Source organism: Nicotiana tabacum, chromosome 11 (assembly GCF_000715075.1).
Source record: "Nicotiana tabacum cultivar K326 chromosome 11, ASM71507v2, whole genome shotgun sequence".
Classification (NCBI taxonomy): domain Eukaryota; kingdom Viridiplantae; phylum Streptophyta; class Magnoliopsida; order Solanales; family Solanaceae; genus Nicotiana; species Nicotiana tabacum.
This window is the reverse complement of record NC_134090.1, coordinates 169096153-169117610: the sequence shown is the minus strand read 5'-3', so window position 1 is coordinate 169117610 and position 21458 is coordinate 169096153. Positions and strand designations below refer to the sequence as shown.

The 21458-nt window shown below is 33.1% G+C and overlaps 2 protein-coding genes across 3 annotated transcripts; both read left to right on the top strand.

The window, feature by feature from the left end:
* The first annotated feature begins 932 nt into the window (after nucleotides 1–932).
* On the top strand, nucleotides 933–6427 carry LOC107828885 (glutamate dehydrogenase A-like). 2 transcript variants are annotated; one of them, XM_016656273.2, is made up of 10 exons: nucleotides 933–1068; nucleotides 1279–1402; nucleotides 2192–2305; nucleotides 3676–3897; nucleotides 4007–4081; nucleotides 4382–4498; nucleotides 4610–4860; nucleotides 5245–5320; nucleotides 5399–5485; nucleotides 6092–6427. In XM_016656273.2, the coding sequence occupies exons 2-10, from the start codon at nucleotides 1295–1297 to the stop codon at nucleotides 6275–6277; spliced, it is 1236 nt and encodes a 411-aa protein (XP_016511759.2). In that variant the 5' UTR covers nucleotides 933–1068; nucleotides 1279–1294; the 3' UTR covers nucleotides 6278–6427. The 2 variants fall into 2 exon arrangements, with proteins under 2 accessions (XP_016511759.2, XP_075081811.1); XM_075225710.1 differs by lacking the exons at nucleotides 933–1068; nucleotides 6092–6427 and adding an exon at nucleotides 5641–5933 and having other exon boundaries at nucleotides 1093–1402.
* Nucleotides 6428–13147: 6720 nt separating this feature from the next.
* LOC107828886 (uncharacterized) lies at nucleotides 13148–17781 on the top strand. Its single transcript, XM_016656274.2, has 2 exons — nucleotides 13148–13500; nucleotides 17318–17781. Exons 1-2 carry the CDS (start codon nucleotides 13230–13232, stop codon nucleotides 17497–17499), a joined length of 453 nt encoding a protein of 150 aa, XP_016511760.1. The 5' UTR covers nucleotides 13148–13229; the 3' UTR covers nucleotides 17500–17781.
* The last annotated feature ends 3677 nt before the right edge of the window (nucleotides 17782–21458 follow it).

Below are 21458 nucleotides of genomic sequence, written 5' to 3'. Positions count from 1 at the left end.
AGTTGATTTGAGACAATTTGTATTATTTTAAAATTATTAGACGCGCTATACATATTCACTTTTTCTGAAACGAAACAGCTTTTCTGCAGTTGGTCAGTTTTTCAGACCGATAAGACAACTCACAATTTATGCTTTTAAGTTGATTTGAGATAATTTATATAGCTTATATATATATATATATATATATATATATATATATATATATATATATATATATATATATATATATATATATAGACACACACACACATATAGCCATGTATATAGTATATATAGTGTGTGTGTATATATATATAAGCTATATAATTTACAAGAATTGCCTTAGATAAAAAATAAAATAAAAAAGCCAGGCCACTTAGGCCCACATATATATATACATATATATATACACATATAAGCCATGTATATATATATATATATATATATATATATATATATATATATATATATATAATAAATATAGATATAGATATAGTATATATAATATATATAAGCTATATAATTTACAAGAAATTGCCTTAGGTAAAAAAAATTTTAAAAAAATAGTCAAGGCCCGTTTGGGCCCGAGACCATTATTACACAGTCCCAATCCTGATCTGGTTACACCCAAAAGCCCATGAAGCCCGGATTCATTTAAGCCCGGCCTGCAAAGCCCGTTTGGGACCGGGCCGGACCGGATGCCCGCCTTAATTTGGACTGAAGTGTTATTATTGTTTTTGTTGTTAACTTTTTGTAATGTTTCAATAATTTGATCTATAGTCTTGATATTTGATAAATACATTAATTAAGTTGCTATAATAAATTATACTAATAAAGCAATAAATTTAAATTATCAATGTTTAAATTTATATCTTTATGAATTAATATTGACTTAAAAGCCTTTAAGCAATTTTTTTGTATTTCAAACAAACAAGTCCAACAAACAGATTTGGCCCTAAATCTAATAGTATATCCTTAATACTCGGTAAAAGAGAGGAAAAAAAGGAGGACGATACACCTTAACGGTGAAAGGTGGAAACCTCGTGCTTCTCGTAATCCTCGGCAAAGATCAAATTTGCTACATAAAAGGTGGACCATGCACATAAGATTATGATATCTATTCTTGGAAAGAGATCAAATTTGCTATATATATCACCTTTCACTTTTCCAAGTTCCCAAATTTTAGTTGACTATCACTTGCCTAATAATTTTCTACTATTTCAAGAATCAACATCAAGCAGTTCCGACTTTTGTTTTTGTCATTTTGGCCATCTTGATCTACTATTCTTGATTTTTCAGTAATATAGAAGCAGCCATGAATGCTCTAGCAGCTACAAACCGTAACTTTCGCCAAGCAGCTCGCATTCTTGGGTTGGACTCAAAACTTGAGAAGAGTCTTTTGATCCCTTTTAGAGAAATTAAGGTAACAACATATGATGAATTAAGTGATGTATATTAGTGCAAAGTTGTTTCTTTTCTTCTTTTAAAAGGGCCTTACAGTAACGGTAAAGTTATCTCGATACGGTATGGTCACGGGTTTAAGTCGTGGAAGCAGCCACTCATGCTTGCATTAGGATAGGCTGTCTAAGTCACACACCTTGAGTGCGGCCAGAGGCAGATGCAAGATTTAAACTCTATGGGTTCAATCCTTAATTTTGTTGCCATGAACCCATTGTATGTTTAAAATTATGAGTTCAAACCTATATTTCTTACAATTTTAGTGAATTTTTATACATAAATTTATGCTATGCATCAGATGTATTGGATTCAGTTGAACCCGGTGTTATAACTCTACATCCGCCTCTGAGTGCAGTCTTTCCTGTCTACATCACACCCCTTGAGTGCGGCTCTTCTCCGGACCCATGAATTCGGCCCTTACTTGGACCCATGAATTCGGCCCTTACTTGGACCCTACGTGAGCGCGAGATGCTTTGTGCACCGCACTTTCATGTTCTAATTGAATCTTTTTAAGGTTAGAAGAAGGTAGAAAGACTAATCTTTTTTGTTCCTCACAAAATTTTGAAGAAACAAGTTAGAAATGTGTGACTGTCTCACTAAAAACAATTACATGGATGTTTTATTTATTTGTTGAGATTACGGGATCCAAATGTGTAATTGTTTGCTTTATAAAAGTTTAAACTATTAGAAAATGTACGCATTTATTTAATTTAACTATGGAGCAGATAGGTTGATGAATTTAGTATTTGATCAGGTGGAATGCACAATTCCCAAGGACGACGGAACGTTAGTTTCCTATGTTGGATTTAGAGTGCAACATGATAATGCTCGTGGGCCGATGAAAGGAGGAATCAGATACCATCCTGAGGTTATTTTTTGCCTTACATTCTTTCTTTATTTGAATGCTTAACTTATTGCTTGTATGCAAATTGATTGAACTAAAACAGTAATAAGTTTCTATTTTTAGTAATCTTGGGAAAGTTGTGCTTGAACAGTAAAATGCAACGATTATCCATTACAAAGGCGTAGAGATTTGTGCGACTAAAAGTCTTTTCAGGAGCTGGATTCAAACCACTGCCTCTGGGCAAAAGACAGATCTAATGAACTACATTCCGTTCTGATTGAACTTAGTAGTTGCTTTGACATTCAAATGTAGCATTCCCTTTAGTATGTTGTCTGGAAAAACTTGTATGGACAAAACATCGGATATGAAGGGGAGTCTTGGAGCAATAGTAAAATCGTCTCTATGTGACCTATAGGTCATAAGTTCGAGCCGTGGAAGCAACCACTAATGCTTGTATTAGGGTAAGCTGTCTACATCATACCCCTTAGGATGCGGCTCTTCTCCGGACACTGCGTGAATGCGGGATGCTTCATGCACCGGGATAAACATCGGATATGTCATTTAAAGAAACAGGTATATGTAAGAGGGCAAAGATTGTAAGTGAATAATACACTATGTATTGCAAGTCAAGTTTGATCTGTAAATGCAAAGGAATTGGCTTTTGTGTTTATAGGTATTCCAACTATGAGTAGAAGTGGTTCAGACAAGGTTTTGTGAGTGCAATATCTGTGAAAATCCAGCGTAAATGCTGTCTAATGTTTAGAAATCTTCTAAATTCTAGATAATCATCAAAAAGAATGGCAGAGACGTAGAATAATAGATGTACAGATTTGGAGGATCCGACACACATGCGGAGACATTTTCGGAGAGTTCGAGCAGCATAGGATGTACTTGAACTAGAGCTCGAGAGCTATAATTCTTCAAAAAATTACAGTCTAAGTCCTCCTATAAACATTTAGTTCAGGTATAACCTGAATGTTTCTTCTTCTATGTCTGGAAGAATTAAGGTATGAGGGCATTCAAAAAAATCCAGTAACTTCGTCGCATTCTAAGATGATAGGCAATCCTGTTGAATCATTAAAAAGTTAGTTATGTCTTAACGGATGCTGGTTTTTTTGAGAGACAGAGAAATCAACAATGTCATTTTCTCACTAACTATGTAGTTTAACAAGGGCGACGAGTCTTCCTTTGTCAGTATCAATTAGGCAAATTCAAGATTGCTTGAAGGTGTGTATTAATACCATATTCTTGTATTTCAATGTAAAATTCCAGTCCGTGGAGTTATTTATTTGATTTTCCTGGTTGTGTTGGTTGCCTCAGTATGATATACTTCAGCGGTTTGCTGTTTCTAGAGATGGACTTTGCGCTGACATAGTTTAAATTTCTGTTACAAGGTTGATCTTGATGAAGTGAATGCTCTTGCTCAACTAATGACTTGGAAAACTGCTGTAGTCGATATTCCATATGGGGGAGCTAAGGGTGGAATTGGCTGCGTACCAAAAGAGTTAAGTAAGAGCGAATTGGAACGCCTTACACGTGTTTTCACTCAGAAAATTCATGACCTTATTGGAATTAATACTGATGTTCCTGCACCTGATATGGGCACTAATGCCCAGGTTAGTAACACAGTTCTATTTATGTAACTTTGTTAACATATTCTTCTCTGTAAAAGCTTCGGAATATAAAACAAACTAATGTGCTTATGTGATGCTTTTCCTACTACAGACTATGGCCTGGATTTTGGATGAGTACTCAAAATTTCATGGTCACTCTCTTGCGATTGTGACCGGGAAACCAGTTGTAAGCTTTTGCAGTATACTATTAAATTCCAAAAGTGCTATTACATTTTGGGAAGGGGCACCTTGGCATAACTGGTAAAGTTGTTGCCATGTGACCAGGGGGTCACAGGTTCGAGCCGTGGAAACAACCTCTTGCAGATATGCAGGGTAAGGCTGCGTACAATAGGCCCTTGTGGTCCGGCCCTTCCCCGTATCCCGCGCATAGCGGGAGCTTAGTGCACCAGGCTTCCCTTTTGTTATTACATTTTGGACTTGTCCTGAATTTAATCAGTTAGTTACCCTTTTTCACTATTTTTCTCAGGATCTTGGTGGTTCGTTGGGTAGGGAAGCTGCAACTGGACGCGGTGTCGTTTATGCTACAGAAGCTTTACTTGCTGAGTACGGGAAGCATATTAAGGATATGACTTTTGCAATTCAGGTAGAATCTCTCATTACTTCAATTCGAGCACACTTCATTACGTTCCTCTGCCATGCTATCGCACAAACGTCAGTTGAAATGATGTTTTATGTGTATTTTTGCATTGTTAAGGGATTTGGGAACGTAGGAGCATGGGCAGCGAGGATTATTCATGAGAGAGGTGGGAAGGTAGTTGCAGTTAGTGATATAACAGGAGCAGTCAAGAATCAAAACGGTCTTGATATACCTGCATTGCTTAATCATAAAGAAGCAACAGGGACGTTAGCTGGATTCAGTGGCGGTGATGCAATGAGTTCAGATGAATTGCTTACACATGATTGTGATGTTCTTATACCCTGTGCTTTAGGAGGAGTTTTGAACAGGTACAAAACCTCATTTTGCATCTCAAAATTTGCATCTTTATTAATCCAAATTGTTTAATTCCTGGAATTTGCATCGTTAACAACAACAACAACAAAAAGAAGTCCAGTATGATCCCCACGAGTGGGGTCTGGGGAGGGTAGTATTTACACAGACATTACCCCTACCTTGAGGATAGAGAGGCGAAGTCAAACTGGCAATTTGCATCGTTAACGAGAGTCAAAAATTATTAACTGGGCAGTGTGAAGGCAGCATATTCTGAGGATGACAAAAGCCAACTCAGAACTGATTAAAGACCATATTAGTATCAGATAGAACTTTTTGTACTTAGTGGAAGTGTTTTAATTTGTCCTTATGATCTTGTCTTTTCTGATTTTTTTCTGCAGAGAAAATGCGGACAGTGTCAAGGCGAAGTACATAGTAGAAGCGGCAAATCATCCCACTGATCCAGATGCTGACGAGGTAAGACCTAGAAATTGATTCTCAAATCTGTTAAGACTACGTGGTAACAATTTATAACACATTACTATCCTTATGCAGATTTTGTCTAAGAAAGGAGTTGTAATACTTCCCGACATATATGCCAATGCTGGAGGCGTGACTGTTAGCTATTTTGAATGGGTTCAGGTAAATATCATCTATATGTGACACCCCAAATCTACATTTAGGGTTATGTTGACTATATATTATTTAAAGCTTAATGATATTTTACTAAGGTATAGTAAGAGTAAATTCTCTAATCGCTATCAAGTCAAGTTGTTTTTCCACATATTTTTATATAGTTAAGAGAGTCTTCTCACAACAAGAAGGGGAGTCTTGGCGTAACTAGTAAAGTTGTTGCCATGTGACGAGGAGATCACTGGTTCGAGCCGTGAAAACAGCCTCTTGCATAAATATAGGGTAAGGCTGCGTACAATAGACCCTTGTAGTTCAACCCTTCCCTGGACCCTGCGCATGGCGGGAGCTTAGTGCATCGGGACGCCCTTTTTAGTCTCCTGACAATAATGTAAAGCTAATCCCGTTTAATCTTGTAGATAAAATAATTTTGAGTTTATGGATGGTTAGCTTCTGTCGATCCCAGTCCTGTATTAAGATGTATTTAGATAAGTTCTCCGTCAAACCTGCATCGTGTCTGAAAGAACATAAACATTTACGTGTTCTCTGCCCGCGATGTTAAGATCGGAGGGCTCTTGAATTGTGGATCTCAGTTGTAATCTCTTTCTCGGCGTGCAGAATATTCAAGGATTTATGTGGGATGAAGAACATGTCAATAGGGAGCTTAAGAAATACATGACAAGAGCCTTTCATAATCTCAAGAACATGTGTAAGTCGCATAACTGCAATCTTCGAATGGGCGCCTTTACACTGGGGGTGAATCGTGTTGCCCGAGCCACACAATTAAGAGGGTGGGAAGCATAATTGTATTTGTCTCTGTTGCAGCTAAATGTTCTTTCCTCTTTTTTCAGTTGAACATTTTCCTATCTTGTAAGAATGGTCTAATTTTATAACCTGGAATTCTGTATATTCCTGAGTCAACCATATAAATAAAATTGCCATTTTTCAATTCCATGGATTCATCTTCTCATAGCTAATATTGCTATATTTATAAGCATGTACTAAACATTATGGAAAACTATCAAATACACCAGAGGGGATTGTAGTAAGTACACTTAAAGTTTGTATGTTAGTAGAAGTAGAAGCATTGGTACAATGGTACTTAATCGATTAGGGGTGTTTGGATTGACTTTTAAGTTGGTCGTTTTTAAACTTTTTTTAGCTTTTTTAAGTGTGTGGCAAAGCTATAAAGTATTTAAAATAAGTTAAAAACTGTTTAAAACAAGTCAAAAGCAATAAGTTAGGCAACTTCAACTTATTGTTTTTTTTTTTGCTATATTCAATCACAATTCCTGTCCAAGAAGTGGTTTTTCTTTTTGGTTTTCCATCCGGTGTCCGTACCGACATTGGAGCCTGATTATATCCGGATTTGTTCCACGTAGGGTCCCATTCGAGAGAAAGTGCTCCCTACCAGAGATTTTTCCATACCCATGATTCGAACTCGAAACCTCTTGGTTAAGAAAGGAGTCAATCTACTTCACCAAATCCTTTAGTGGTTGTCCAAGAAGAGGTTGTTTCCAAAAGAGTAGATATAAAATTGAGATCCTTTTCTGCTTTTTGGATGCAACACGGCATTCGAATAATTGATTGCCGGCCTAGTAATAAGATCATTGGTATCCCATGAATATATCTATCTGAGATATTATTTATAAAATTGTGCACGTGTCAAGATCCCATAACTTTTCAACATAAACCTTTTAAGATAATTTTCTTTTTAATATTTCTTTTTTTTTGGATCTGTTCGTGACATGAGTTAGTTATAAGTCAAATTTTTATCCACTAAACAAGGTTAGAACTACTCCACGTATACGGATAGAGCCCAAAGCATGCAAAAAGGATCTTCAATCCAACTGAGTGCTATGACTGCACCATAGAAAGCAGTATGCTTAGCGTGCTATATTACTAGAACAAGACAAAAGAACCATCCAAAGATGTGATGGATGAATAGTACTCCCTTCGTTCACTTTTACTCGGTACGTTTTAATTTTTCATGTCCCTTAAAAAATAATAAATGAAGTACATAATTTACCATGATACTCATATCAATTGATGCATTTTTTATTGGATTTAAGAAAATAATTTGAAATGAGTAATAAATATAATGGGTATAACATAAAAAAAAAATTATCTTCTCTTCTTGATATGCGTAAAATAAAGTGACAAGTAAATAATGAAAATCTATTTTTAGTATACATGCCAAGTAAAAATAAACGGAAGGAGTATTTCTTCACCCTTAATTAAAAATTGTCACGTTCCGTTTTATTCCTCAGACTGAAATAAAGAATATCTTGGGAAGGAGCACTTTTAATTTATTAAATCCTCTGTTCAAGTTTACGTGAACCTATTTCTTTTTTGGTTCGTTCCAAAAAGAATGACCCCTTTCTAAATTTGAAAACAATTTAGTTTAAACTTCAAATTCTACCTTCAATGAGAAACTTTTATAACCACACAAATACTCTGGACCCTTTTTTGTTTTGTTTAGAACCACAAATTCCAAAAGTCTTTATTTTTTATTAAACTACATACCCAGTAAAACAGGTTCAGATAAATTAGAACGGAGATTAACGTATGTCAACATAAAAACAAAGTGCATGTACTAATTGTTCACACGACCAATACAGCAAAAAAAACTTTGTAGTGTACGTAGGAAAAGTTAGGAAGGGACGGTGCAAATCATGAGTGGAAGGTGCACTTTATCTCTCTTTCGACAAGTGCATTTATAAGGCCCCACGGGCTTCTTTAGTGTCACGGGTGCATAAATAGTTAAATACCCACTATATCCATGCACAAACCTTAGCACTTTGCCCCAACGAAAAAAAGCCAATATTGTTACTAGCACAATAATAATGCAACCAAAGACTTTCCATTTCACTCTTGTGATCATTTTCTTGATCTCACCTCATTCTCTGTGCTTCAACACCGGTGACGAAAACGGCGGAACGGAGATGACGACCTCGCCGGAAACATCTTCTTCCGCCGGTGGAGGAAGTGGTGCAGCTCATGGACCTAACTGGGATTACAACTGGGGTTGGGGTTCTAGCCCAGGAGGAGGAGGGGGTTTTGGCTCAGGCTCGGGCAGGTCGCCTGATGGGCTCGGTCGGGGCTGGGGGTTTGGTTTTGGGTCCGGGAGTGGATCGGCGGGTACTGGCTTTGGCTATGGCTATGGTACTGGTGGTGGTGGTGGTAGTGCTGGCGGAGAAAATGGTGGTTCTGGTGGCTACAATAGTGGTCGTGCGCCATCGATTAATCCAGGGGAGAGATATCATCATGGGTAAACATATTGGATGAGTACAAGTGTTTTTGTATGAATATAAAATTCTAGGAGTGTATTATGAATTTAATACGTGTTAAATATAGGGATAGATATTTAATAGCATACCATGATAATTATAGGAAATAAGTCATGTGAAATATATGTATCAATATGATGAATGTTCGAAAAACAATTTAAAGAAAATAATGAGCTTCTGTTCTATGAAGTTCAATAATTCTGGTTGTGTCCTGAGGATGTATATAGAAGTGTTGGTTTTTCCTTTTTGTCTAATGTATGGTTTTACTTTGTCCGATCGAAGGTGAAACTCTGGCAAACGCATGTGTAGAAAAGCCTTTTTTATGAGTGTACTGAGGGACGACACAGGCATAATGTTTTCCATGTTATGTGAATTAATGACATTTTATAGACTTCCTAGACCACCGAAGGGGAGCCTTAGACGTTATTGTAGAAATACAGGGCAAGACTGCGTACAATAGACTCTTGATCTGGCCATTTTCCGAACTTCGCATATAGCGGGAGCTTAGTGCCGCGAACTGCCCTTTTCCAGAACAGTTACCATGCGTGGCTAAGTTTTGTTTGACATTTTTTACTGCCACGAATATGATGGAATGTATATGATTCTTACAAGGCTTGAGAATGAAAAAAATCTTAGTTTGGAAGCGTTTTATTCTTCAATGAATATGATTCTTTCAATGTAACAAAAATTTGGATTAGTCGGCCCATTATGTGTACTGTACACTGAATGAGAAACAAAAGAAACTCAATATTTTTCAGTTTTGGGTCCGACTCCTTTCCGTTACAGTATTTCAAATTATTAAGCATGCTAGTCGTAGTAAGCCTGTACTGAGCCCGTGCCCAAATTAGAGGTCCAAAAGTAATACATATGATTAAAAAGAAGGAATAGTTACCTCCTATAACAAAGGTTAATATCTTATTTATATTAAATAAATACCCTTTTAAAAAATTATATTTCATAGCTACCTTTTGATTTTTTATAACCAAATATTTATTTATAGTTACTTCCTACCCTTAAGTCATAAAATAAGCTTTGTATTATTTTTCTTTTTCATATTCCCTCAAATTTCTCCTATCCCCTTCCCCATATCTATTCTCCCCTCTCTCTCCGACTATTGCTAGATGATTATGTATAAATCAAAAATTGGGTTGTATTTGACATTGCCAATGAAATTAATCTTGAACGATCTTTTTTTTCCATATTAGACAAGTGAAATGCAACCAATGGAGGCCTTTGACAACTGATGGTGCCTTGTAGGAGGCACCACCACTGCAACTCAATGCCTTAATCAGCCCCCACATACCCTTCTTCTTCTCTTTGCCTCTATCATATTTATCTCTAACATTTTCTTCACCATTTTTGAATGGACCCGAGCTGTCGCTTTCAATAAGGAGAAATTGGGCGGCGTCAACACCATAGTGGCGGGCGATTTCACGGCCAGTGGCGTGCCACATTCTCTGATGCAACATATCAGATCAATAAAAACCTCCGTTATTTTGCTGGTAATTATATGCTAATCGTCGGCAACCGGAGGCAACGGTGACGGCGAGCAAGGACTGGATATTGATGTTGCTTCAACGAGACGACATTAGGGTTGTTCTTGAACAAAGACGACGGAGTTGGGGGCTGAGCAACTTGAATTTTCTGTTAATAATTTTGAATGTATCTCGCTGTATTTTCATATATTTCATTGTATTCATTGTCTTTTTTTCATTGTATTTCAATGTATCTCGCTGCATTCTATGTATTTCATTGTATTCACTGTCTCGCTATATTCCATGAATGTATTCATATGTTTTTTTAATTAATATAATTTATGTATTCAGATGTATTATATAATTTCTCTGAAGATTGCTATATTTTTGGGGTACTTTTCGGTTGAGAATCTTTTTTATAATTGGAAATACAAAATTTGTGTGTTATAATTGAGTTTGTTGAGTTATATTAGGAGTCTATTATGTTAATTGATTCACTTTCCATTTAAAAACAGTGTAATCCCCTGTTTCACGCCGTGAATACAGTCGAATACAATAATATGTCCAGCTGTAATTCCATGTTTCACGCCATGAATACAGTCGAATACAACAACTGATTAGCTGGATTTCCCTAGTTCGCGCCTATTTTTGCTACTGTATTCATGAATACAGTAGCTTAAATACATCTAATACATCTTATAACAACAGAAAACATATCTACAATCCGTAATATAGCAAATGTTATCTATAGATAGCTAATTATCACTAAAAGATAGTGCTTTATAAAATTTCTCTAAAAAGAACAGTTTGCATTATGTTTTTAAGTTTTCACCAAATATTTTATTTCTTCTGATAAAAAACAATCGAGTGTACTCAAATTATAACAAAGATAAATTTCAAATCACCAACACTTTTCAGTCTTATATTCCTTGTGAATCCCGAATTAATATACCATGTGTCATATTTAAGAGATTTGCTTTGAACTTGTATCAACACAACAAAGAAGCAAATCTAATTCCCCTATGTTTGAACTCAGTTTGTTGATTGCTACCTTAAAATGCAAGGTTCTATTTTTATTTAGAGGTAAGATTAACGTGGACATCTAGCAGACATAATCAATATAAATTTGGGGGTTCATATTTTTATTTAAAAGTAACAATATCCCTTATATTTATGATCAAAATATCTTGTTGATGTTGCATAGATGTTCGCTTTTGGACATTTGTTCCTCTGCTACATATTGTAGCTAGGATAGACAAATGTGTTGGTCTTAGTTTAAATTCCAAAAAATTTAAAATCGAATGATAATGACAATAATTATATATTTTATTTAAAAAGATCTTCTCATAATTTCTAGAGCATAAGCTATCCTAAAATATATATATATATATATATATATATATATATATATATATATATATATATATATATATATATATATATATATATATATATATATATATATATATATATATATATATATATATATATATGACGTGGTATAGAAAGTGTGTTCACTTTCTTGAAGGCGTTTTAGAGCATAAAACTCCCTTAAATTTTTATTAAATGTCTACATATGTCTTTTTACAATTGGATACTTTACAATTAGTTATATTTTATTAATAAAACAATCTCTAACACATTTAATTATTTCCAGTCGCTATAAGGGATTCCCACAAGAACTCCGGCGAACTCCTCCCCGGAAAAATGGAGTCCAACTCACTTTTTTCGTCTTCCTCTACTTTTATTTTTACCTGTACATCCCTTTTTTGCAGCAACAATAAAGGCTCAGTACAAACTATCAACTATTGAATTAAAATATAAAGATAATGATGGTTTGACAACTCTAGAACTTGAGAGCATCAAAACACAGGCGACAATTTTGTTTCTGACGGCGACAACGACTTTAATTTTTTTAAAATCTATCTTTCTTTTATATTGTACTCTAATTGATCGGCGTTAGTTGGAATTATGTTTGTATTAATGTAATAAAGTTCTATGGTTATGGGGGATGAAGGTCATGAATACGATGATTGGTGAAAACAAAAATGGTGAAAATCAAAATTTTCTTTTGGAGATGATAAAGATATAGCGTCCGGTGAAACAGATATGATAATGGTGATTTTTGGGATTATCGATAATGGAGGCGAGAGAAAGAACAGAGAAAGAAAGGAGAAGATTGAACGAAAATGAAAAAAAAAAATTAGTGGTAAAAAACAAGAGGCGTGTGTATTCTACCACACAACATAGATGTGGTTGTGATATTTTAAGGGTAAAATATATTTATTTTGGGGGGGGGGGATAGGAGCCCCACAAAATTTAAGTGTGTAGTTGAAAATTCGACTATAGGTCAGGAATACTTATGCATTTTCCCTATTTAATTTTAAGAATGTACATTAAAACAATCTAATAATCATTCTAACCATAACTAAAAGATATAATTTTTGGAATAAACTCCATCTTTGGTAAGAAATACTTGAGATTCCTCCAAAATAAAATTTTCACCTTTTTAAAGTTATAAATTTCAGTAATAATTTTAAGTCTCTAGCTTTGGTAAGAAATCTTGTTTGAAATTCTAAATTTCAGTAATAATTTAAGTCAACTATAAATTTTTAATTTAATTCTGAATTATTTAAAATGTTCATCAAGGTAAGATAACATGTTATAACAAGTTACTTACCAATATTCTAGACTACCAATCAATATATTATGAAATAAAAATTACCTTTTAAATGATTTGATTGTGTAATACTTAAACTATATACTCTGTAATTATCTTTTATTTATTTACCATATTGACATTGATTGTCATAATCTCAAAATTTCCATTAGAAAAAGTCCTCCGTTCAAGATCCTACTTCATTGATTTCGGCATTCTTTTGGCTCTCTTATTTTCTTCTTCTTCTTCTTCTTCTTTTTCAACATTTACTCATCTCAAATTTAACAAATTCGACGTAGAAGGGAAACTATAGCTTATCACTAAAATTAAAGATGTATAGATCATCGAGTACAACTCGAGTTTCAGACGATTATTTTAATAGCTATTATTCTTCATCTTCAAATTCATCACCCTCACAAAAAGTGTCTCCAGCATTAAGAGCTTTGTCTTTGGAAACTAATGAATTATTACCAATACATGAACCACTTTCGGATATTGCTAAGAAGGAAAAATCTCGTGCCAAATTTGCAGAGAATGCTGTTCATGTTATACCTTTGGTTTTGCTCTTGTGTGGATTTATCCTATGGTTTTTGTCTAATCCAGGTATCTTCTATTCTTTACTCTTTCTTTTGGCTTTTTTTTTTATTACAGTAGAGGATTTGAGGAGAAAGGGACGTTGGAGCAACGATAAAAGTTGTTTTCTTGCGAACTATAGGTCATGTCGGCTTCGAACCGTGAAAGCAACCACTAATACTTGCATTAAGATAGGCTGTCTACATTACACCCTTGGAATGCGGCCCATCCCGGATCCTGCATGAACCGAGATACTTTGTGTATTGGTTATCTTTTTTTAGAAGATTTGAGAAAAGGGATAGAGGAAAGGGGATAGTGAGAATTAAACTGAGCACTACTAAAAAAATTAAAATTAGCTATGAGTTTCGTCGCTAATTTATTGCTAAATCGCTCGTAGCTAATAGAATTTTTTAATAATCTATCGCGGAGTAGGATTATTGATGAAATTTACTGTTTAGCTATAAAAGTTTTTCCATCGCTAATTTCTATTTTTCAGGTAGTGGAGAGACTCATATAGATATTGGATAACACTAGATTATAAGTGTTGATGGTTAACTACTTTTGTTTCAAGCTTCAACCACAAAACTCATGTACACAATACTAAAGTTTCAGCAATTAGAATGTATTCAATGATTCGCGGAAAAAGAAAAAGATTTTCATCAATGATAATTTAATAAGTATGTTAATTAAATCGGATAAATTTCACAAATAGTCATATAACTATGACTTTTTTCATCCAAGTCATATAACTTTGTTTTCTCACGCAAAAATCATATAACTATGACTTTTTTTCACTAGTCATATAACTTTGTTTTCTCACACAAAAATCATATAACTTGTTATAAATAAAGTGAATATATATGGATGTTAATTTAATCTATCCATACATTCTGTACAATGTACTACTTGGATAGATGCACCTATTAATTCCTAGGATGTATTTAGGAAGTTTTAGGTGTATCTTGTATAGTATAAATAAGACATTCTTTGCCTATGGAAGAACACTCAAGAAACATACTTGAATAAGATAACTTTTACATTCTCCTCCTATACATCTTGTCTCTATTACTATATTGTTCTATTTTGCTCTCATTTCTTAATACGTTATCAACACGAGGTTCTAACCAACTGAGGTTATCTGCTTCATCCGAATTGTATCTTCTTCCTAAAAGAGGTAGTCAGTTTCTTTTCCGATTCAGGTATACATTCCTATGTTTATAACATTTCTATTAGGATCTTCTTTAACCTGCAATTTAATTACCATATGCATAACTTGTTTTGAATATGATTATAATAATTGCATTGGTATGAAAACAATAAGTTTTAGTTAAATTGTTATTTCATTATATAAACTATGAAGAAGTTTAATCCTACACATAAATAAATAAGTATTAAAATTGAATTACAATAATTAGACTAATTAAGCCCACATCCAAATATTCTAACAGAATATGCATTTAGAAGGAATTCTTGCAAAATTTTCAAAAGGTTTAAATGTGTCTTCAATAAATTTATCACCTAAGCGTACAAACAAATTAATGACTTTAGAATTAACGACTTAACTATTAGATGAATCGTATTGAATGTTGAAACTTGTCAGAATTGATATCATCTAGTTTTATGCCTACTTACCTTATTGAAACGTATTCTAAGTAGAACAAAACTATACTAATACATATTAATTCAACTTATTTATTCTATGGATATATACTTACATGTCTAAAGTTTTTGTGGGTAATATTAAACACTAATTTATCATCACATTGCACATAATTGTTTGTTTGATAATTATAGATATAGAATATTAATACACGATTATGTATTGCACTGAATTTTTCATTGATAATAATTCTTGTCATTCTAATTCACTTATTTCTATGATAGTTTTCACTATGTTGAATTTGTCAAAACTTTAATTTATGGCAGTTGACATCTTTGAAAATAATTATTTGTCATGGGCACTTGATGCTGAAATTCACCTTGACGCTAAAGGTCTAAGTGACACTATTAAAGAAGGAAATGAAGCATCAAGTCAGGATAAGGCGAAAGCCATGATTTTCCTTCGCCATCATCTCGATGAAGGGTTAAAAAGTGAATATTTAACCTTAAAAAGATCCATTCAATTATGAACTAGTTTGAAGGAACGATATGACCACCTAAAGGCCACAGTATTACCAAGAGCTCGTCGTGAGTGGATGCACTTACGGCTACAAGATTATAAGACCATAAGTGAATATAATTCTGTTGTATATAGAATAATTTTCCAACTAAAATTATGTGGGGAACAAAAATCATAGTGATCAAAAAATATAATTTTTCGGTAGTATTTTCTTATTTTGTGATTTTTTTATTTTCTTATTTTGAGCATAATAAATAATAATCTATTTAAAATAGGAATGACTCAACCCGACCTGGCACACCCGATCCAATAGTACTCATATATATAAATTAAAATAATACTAAAAGTAAATAGTAAATCCTTCAAAACATGATACTTTTATTGTTTATTTTTCTTTTCGAAATTTTTATTCAAATTTATAGTTTTTTTATTTCAAGTGCTCTCTAATTATATCTTTTATTTCCTTTTTTTTTTGTCAGAATCTCATGCATTCCGAATTGAATTTTTTATGGGGGGAAGAATTTACTTTTAGTATTATTTAGCCTACGTATATGGGTATTGGGTCACATTAGGTTGGGTCATTCCTATTTAAGGAAAAAATATAAAATTAACCGGCCGGACGAAACTAATTAGGCTAACAAATGCAATTACTTTCGTCCGGCCGGTTAAGTTTGAAGGACTGAAGGATTTACTATTCACTTTTAGTATTATTTTAATTTATATATATGAGTATTGGGTCGGGGAGGCCAGGACCGGTTGAGTCATTTTTATTTTAATTAGATTATTATTTATTAGGCTGAAAATAAGAAAATAAAAAATCACAAAATAAGAAAATACTACTGAAAAATAATATTTTCCTATCACTATGATTTTGGTGTGAGTTAATAAATGTTTTATGATTTTTCGTATGAGAAAAAATAGTTATATGATTTTGGTAAGAAAAAAAATCATAGTTATATGATTTTTGTGTGAGAAAACAAAGTAATATGACTTTAGTAAAAAAAAAAGGTCATAATTATATAATTTTTGTGTGAGAAAACTAAGTTATATGACTTTAATGAAAACATGTCATAGTTATATGATTTTTGTGTGAAAAAAACAAAGTTATATGATTTTAGTGGGAAAAAAATTATAATTATATGATCATTTGTGAAATTTACCCTAATTAAACACTTTATGAAAATATTCTCTATTGATTTGTCTGAATGTATTATAATTTCTTATAGTAATTGACTGGGTCTACAAACTACTCACTATTTTTCAAGTTACAGACGCTTGCGTAGTTTAAAACATTTGCAATTGGATGAAAAGATGACCTGCATATTAATTTACATTGTCGAATGTTAAAATTTAAACTCGTTGTTATATACTGTTTTTTATAGGGTCTAGTGTTACCTTTCCGAGAAGCTATAACAAACTGCAAAGAATATTATTATTTAACCACCAAAGGTTATGACTTATATATAAAATTAGCACTCTTAATGAAAATTATGGTTCTACCATTATAAATAACCTCTAATTTTAACCAAAGATTTCGGATTCGATCCTTAAAATGAAATCTCCTTTTCTTTTTCCCTTGGTGGGGTGTCTCAGAAAAAAGAAAAAACAAGGAGATCATCCCAAATTCCATGAGACCGACAAATTATGTACTGCTCTCTATTTTAGAGAAATTGTGTATTTGGTTTTAATTACTTCTATTAACTTGCTTCTTAATTATTTGTAAAACAGATATTGATGCGCCATTGAAAGAGGAAGCAATTGCTAAAAGAATAGAAGGATTAAACCTTGATGGAGATCTCGATCCTGATGGCATGCATATTGCAAATTTACCTCTAGAATTGAGTGATGATGATTTGATCAAGAAAGATGAAAATCGTCGAACATCTTATATGGAAAATGGATTTCCATAAATATCTTTTTTGTTTCTTTTTCACTTATTTTCGTACCCAAATTCTCACTATTTATGCTTTGAGGATTGTTGTTGCCAAATCATTTTTGAGTGACGAAGTTATTAGGGATTTCTCTTCAATGTCTACTAAGATGTTTCGGTATTTGGTTGACGCTATTATATGGAAAAGACTTTGATTTTCTCAAAGATTAGAGATGCTACTGCTACTATATATGTTTCTGTCTTTGACCTATCGATTGAGAATGCTTCTTATTGTATCCGTAAAAATAGACGGTTTGAATTTCTTTTTTCATCTGATTCCATAGCCGCTAAAAGCTCCATAAGGTCTTGAAAGTTCTATTTGAGGAAAGAAGGATGATGATGACGTATTATGATGCTTTCTTCTTGTGTATTGCCTTTGAGAAAATTCCTCAAGTTTTGTGAAATCTGTTGCTTTGAATTTGACAATCCGGTTTACAGTTTGCTCTAGTTTTATTCCCAAAAGAAAGAACCACTATATAATGTATCTAAAAACTAAATGAATGAACTTAAATTGTTAGATGCAAAAGAAAAAGGAAAAGAAAATACCCTTGATTGTTATGTTTAATCAAAAAAATTCTCAGTCAAAGCCTATATTTGAAAAAAAAATGGGTTACTAATAATAAGTTTCACTTCACTTTCACAATAGTTTTTTAGAAAAATAATAAAAACGATAGAGAAAATTGACAAAGAGAAATAAGGAATTAATCGACAAACAATTCCTAAAATCAAGGCTGAAAACTTTGATGAAGCAGAGAATAATAGAATATATTTTAGTAGTAATCGAAATCTGTCCGTACAAATAAAATTCATTATCCTTATATATAGGAGCGTACAACCAAAAACGATTTTCACACTTAATTTGAATTCATTATGGGCATTAATTGTATTGATTACCCATTACCATGGGAGAAATTCAAAAACAGCTAGATTTACAAGTGATCATTCAAAAATAGCCACAATGTCTAAAGTAATCAAAATTTAACCACTTCATGTAAAGATAAATCTGAATGAAAACACTGTTCAAAAACCGAAAAAATACTCCATTATACTCCAGTATAATATACTGGAGTTCAAGTATAATATACTGGTCCAGTATAATATACTGAAGTTCCAGTATAATATATTGGTCCAGCATAATATATTGGAAGTTCTCCCGTATATTATCCTGGAACTTTCTGCGTGTTGGAGTTCCAGCATAATATGGTGGAATTTTATACACAGGTGCACTGATCTCCATTATATTATACTAGAACTTTCCGTGTTGCAGCAAAATAGTGGCTATTTTTTAATAACTTTGCAAACGCTGGCTATTTTTGAATGATCAGTCCAAAAACTGGCTAACCCGTGCTATTTTAACCATTACCATAGATAACCGTAACTGACATACCTATAGCTATAGATTCCTTGTATCTGCTCAGGTTCCCCTTCCTTATTTACTTCTGATTCATGTATCTTCCCTTCTTTTTAACTTCCATTCACTTCGTTCATACCTCTTCTTTGATAGATGTCACGCCCAGTCCTCTTCTCTGTATTATCTCATGGGTGTTTCTCCCGCACTTTTCTTGTATTATTAATTTCATTCAGTGAAAGCACCACTTGTCGCTATACTGTTAGTTCCACGTGTAATATCTTTTTTCCACCAATACATATTAATTGTTGGTATACATAGCAAAAAAGACTAAATATGTACACACCGAGTCGATGCAGCTTGTTGGTATGTGAAATAAATCCAATACTTTTGGTATAGAGCATAAATTAATGCGTAAAAATTTATAAAAATTACAATAAATAGTAAATATGAACTTACAACTTAAAAAATATAATTAATTCAATGTTAAAAACCTTAAAGCGTGAACTCATTGAACTTAAATATTGGCAGGCGTAATAAATATTAATGATTAAAAGAAAAGTTAGTTTTCAATTATAGTATTTCAATAATTCTATTGATTGAAAAAGCCCATATTTGAAAGGAACAATTAAGTTGCTGAAATTGACCAATATAAATGATAAAAATGAAGTTTCTCCCTTCTGTTTTTTGGAGCAATTTGTTTTAACAACAAACTTGAAAAAGGAACCCTTTGTCTAGCAACCTCTTGGCTTCTTTCTTTACAATCAGTCCAGGCTAGTGGTTGCTCCTGGCTTTCGTCTTGATAATATTTTTTCTTGTTCACTAATATATCGACTAATTAAACTCATGTTTTTATTATCAATTCGATCCTTCGATTGAATCGGGGGCAAACGCCTACGAAAAGATCGCTTGAATTTTTTCAGGCCCGACTGGCTGACAGTCCCCTTCTTAAGATCCTTGCTCAGCGAGATTTGGTGTGCTCCATTTGATCCGGAGCTGATATTGAGTTTTGGTACGATACTCATATATATATGGGTATGACGGGGTCGAGTCCCATCCTTTATATAGTTGTACACTCTATAAGAGGTCTGTAGACAATCATGTATAGTTGGATAGTATGTGGCCTTGTCAGCTCGCCCTACCGTATTATATATATATATATATATATATATATATATATATATATATATATATATATATATATATATATATATATATATATATATATATATATGTGTGTGTGTGTGTGTGTGTGTGTGTGTGTGTGTGTGTGTGTATGTTTTCCTACGTATGTTATTCACATGAATCAGTAGTTTATTGCCAGACGTTATGCATGACCTACACTTATTTCATGTTTACATCTCACACGTATGCTTAGGGGTGTCCAACAGGTAGAACTCGGACACTCGTCATTGTCACACCTCCTTTTTACCGCCCCGCGAGGGGTGAAGGGAGTTTTTTCCAATTAAAGGACGATCGAAACGGGATTTATTTATTTATTTCAGAGTCGCCACTTAGGAGATTTAGGGTGTCCCAAGTCACCAATTTTAATCCCGAATCGAGGAAAAGAATGACTCTGTATTACAGTCCGCGAAGGAATTTTGTTAACCCGGGAGAAGGTATTAGGCATTCCCGAATTCCGTGGTTTTAGCACGGTCGCTCAATTGTCATATTTGGCTCATTTATTTGATTTTTAAACAATTAAGAACTTATATGCAAATTTAACTTTTAAAACCGCTTTTATCATTATTTATTTTATACAAAATTGCAACGTCGTGAAAACGCATCTCGAACCACGCCACAACCAGTGCACACGTGATTTGTTGACGTATTTTGACTTCGTCAAGATCGTGATTTGGGTTACATAAATGTACACCCGTATTTAAGAAAATAACCTTATTAAATATGCCCCAAAATACTACGCGTTATGATACTATTAGGTAGGACTGTGAATTTTACTAAATCGCCCATCTCGGAATCTAGGTATTTTCTTATATTAAAAAATAAATAAATAAGATTGGAGGACTGCAATTTTCGTATTATTTATATTTATTTATTTTTTAGCGAGATCCTCCCTTATTTTATGAATACCCTTTAATGACTACATCTTTATTATTACTAAGTTTGTCTATAATTATGAAGTCAATCTCTACATACTTAAAAATAACATATTAATTACTAATTTAAAACAAATATTAATGGAAAGTAATATTACTAAAATTATAATTACAAACAACATGGAATTGTCAAAAAATAAAAAAACTAATTATCCCATAGTTGGATTAAAATTCATATTGTTAGTATGACTTAAGCTTATTGAAATTAATTATTTACAAATACTGAAAATTGAAAAAAAAACTTGATTACTAAACCATATTTCTAAAAATTAAACAATTTAACCTTAACTAACTTTGTTTTAATTCACATCATGTCCTAATACTTGATTCGCAAACTAATTCATGTTTTAACTGAAATTAACTACATGATTCCGATTAACTTAACGTTGACAAAAAACCTTATGAATAAGGAACTTAGTCAATTTTTGCCAAACTGATTCAATAACGTCATTTTTTACGTTATTTCTTCTATTT

Bases quoted from the DNA above. Each gene is read 5' to 3' on its own strand.
- LOC107828885 (XM_016656273.2), top strand. From the start codon at position 1,295: ATGAATGCTCTAGCAGCTACAAACCGTAACTTTCGCCAAGCAGCTCGC. The intron at 3,898-4,006 runs GTTAGTAACACA...TTCCTACTACAG, and splicing joins ATATGGGCACTAATGCCCAG to ACTATGGCCTGGATTTTGGA. The intron at 5,486-6,091 runs GTAAATATCATC...CTCGGCGTGCAG, and splicing joins GCTATTTTGAATGGGTTCAG to AATATTCAAGGATTTATGTG.
- LOC107828886 (XM_016656274.2), top strand. From the start codon at position 13,230: ATGTATAGATCATCGAGTACAACTCGAGTTTCAGACGATTATTTTAAT. The intron at 13,501-17,317 runs GTATCTTCTATT...TTTGTAAAACAG, and splicing joins ATGGTTTTTGTCTAATCCAG to ATATTGATGCGCCATTGAAA.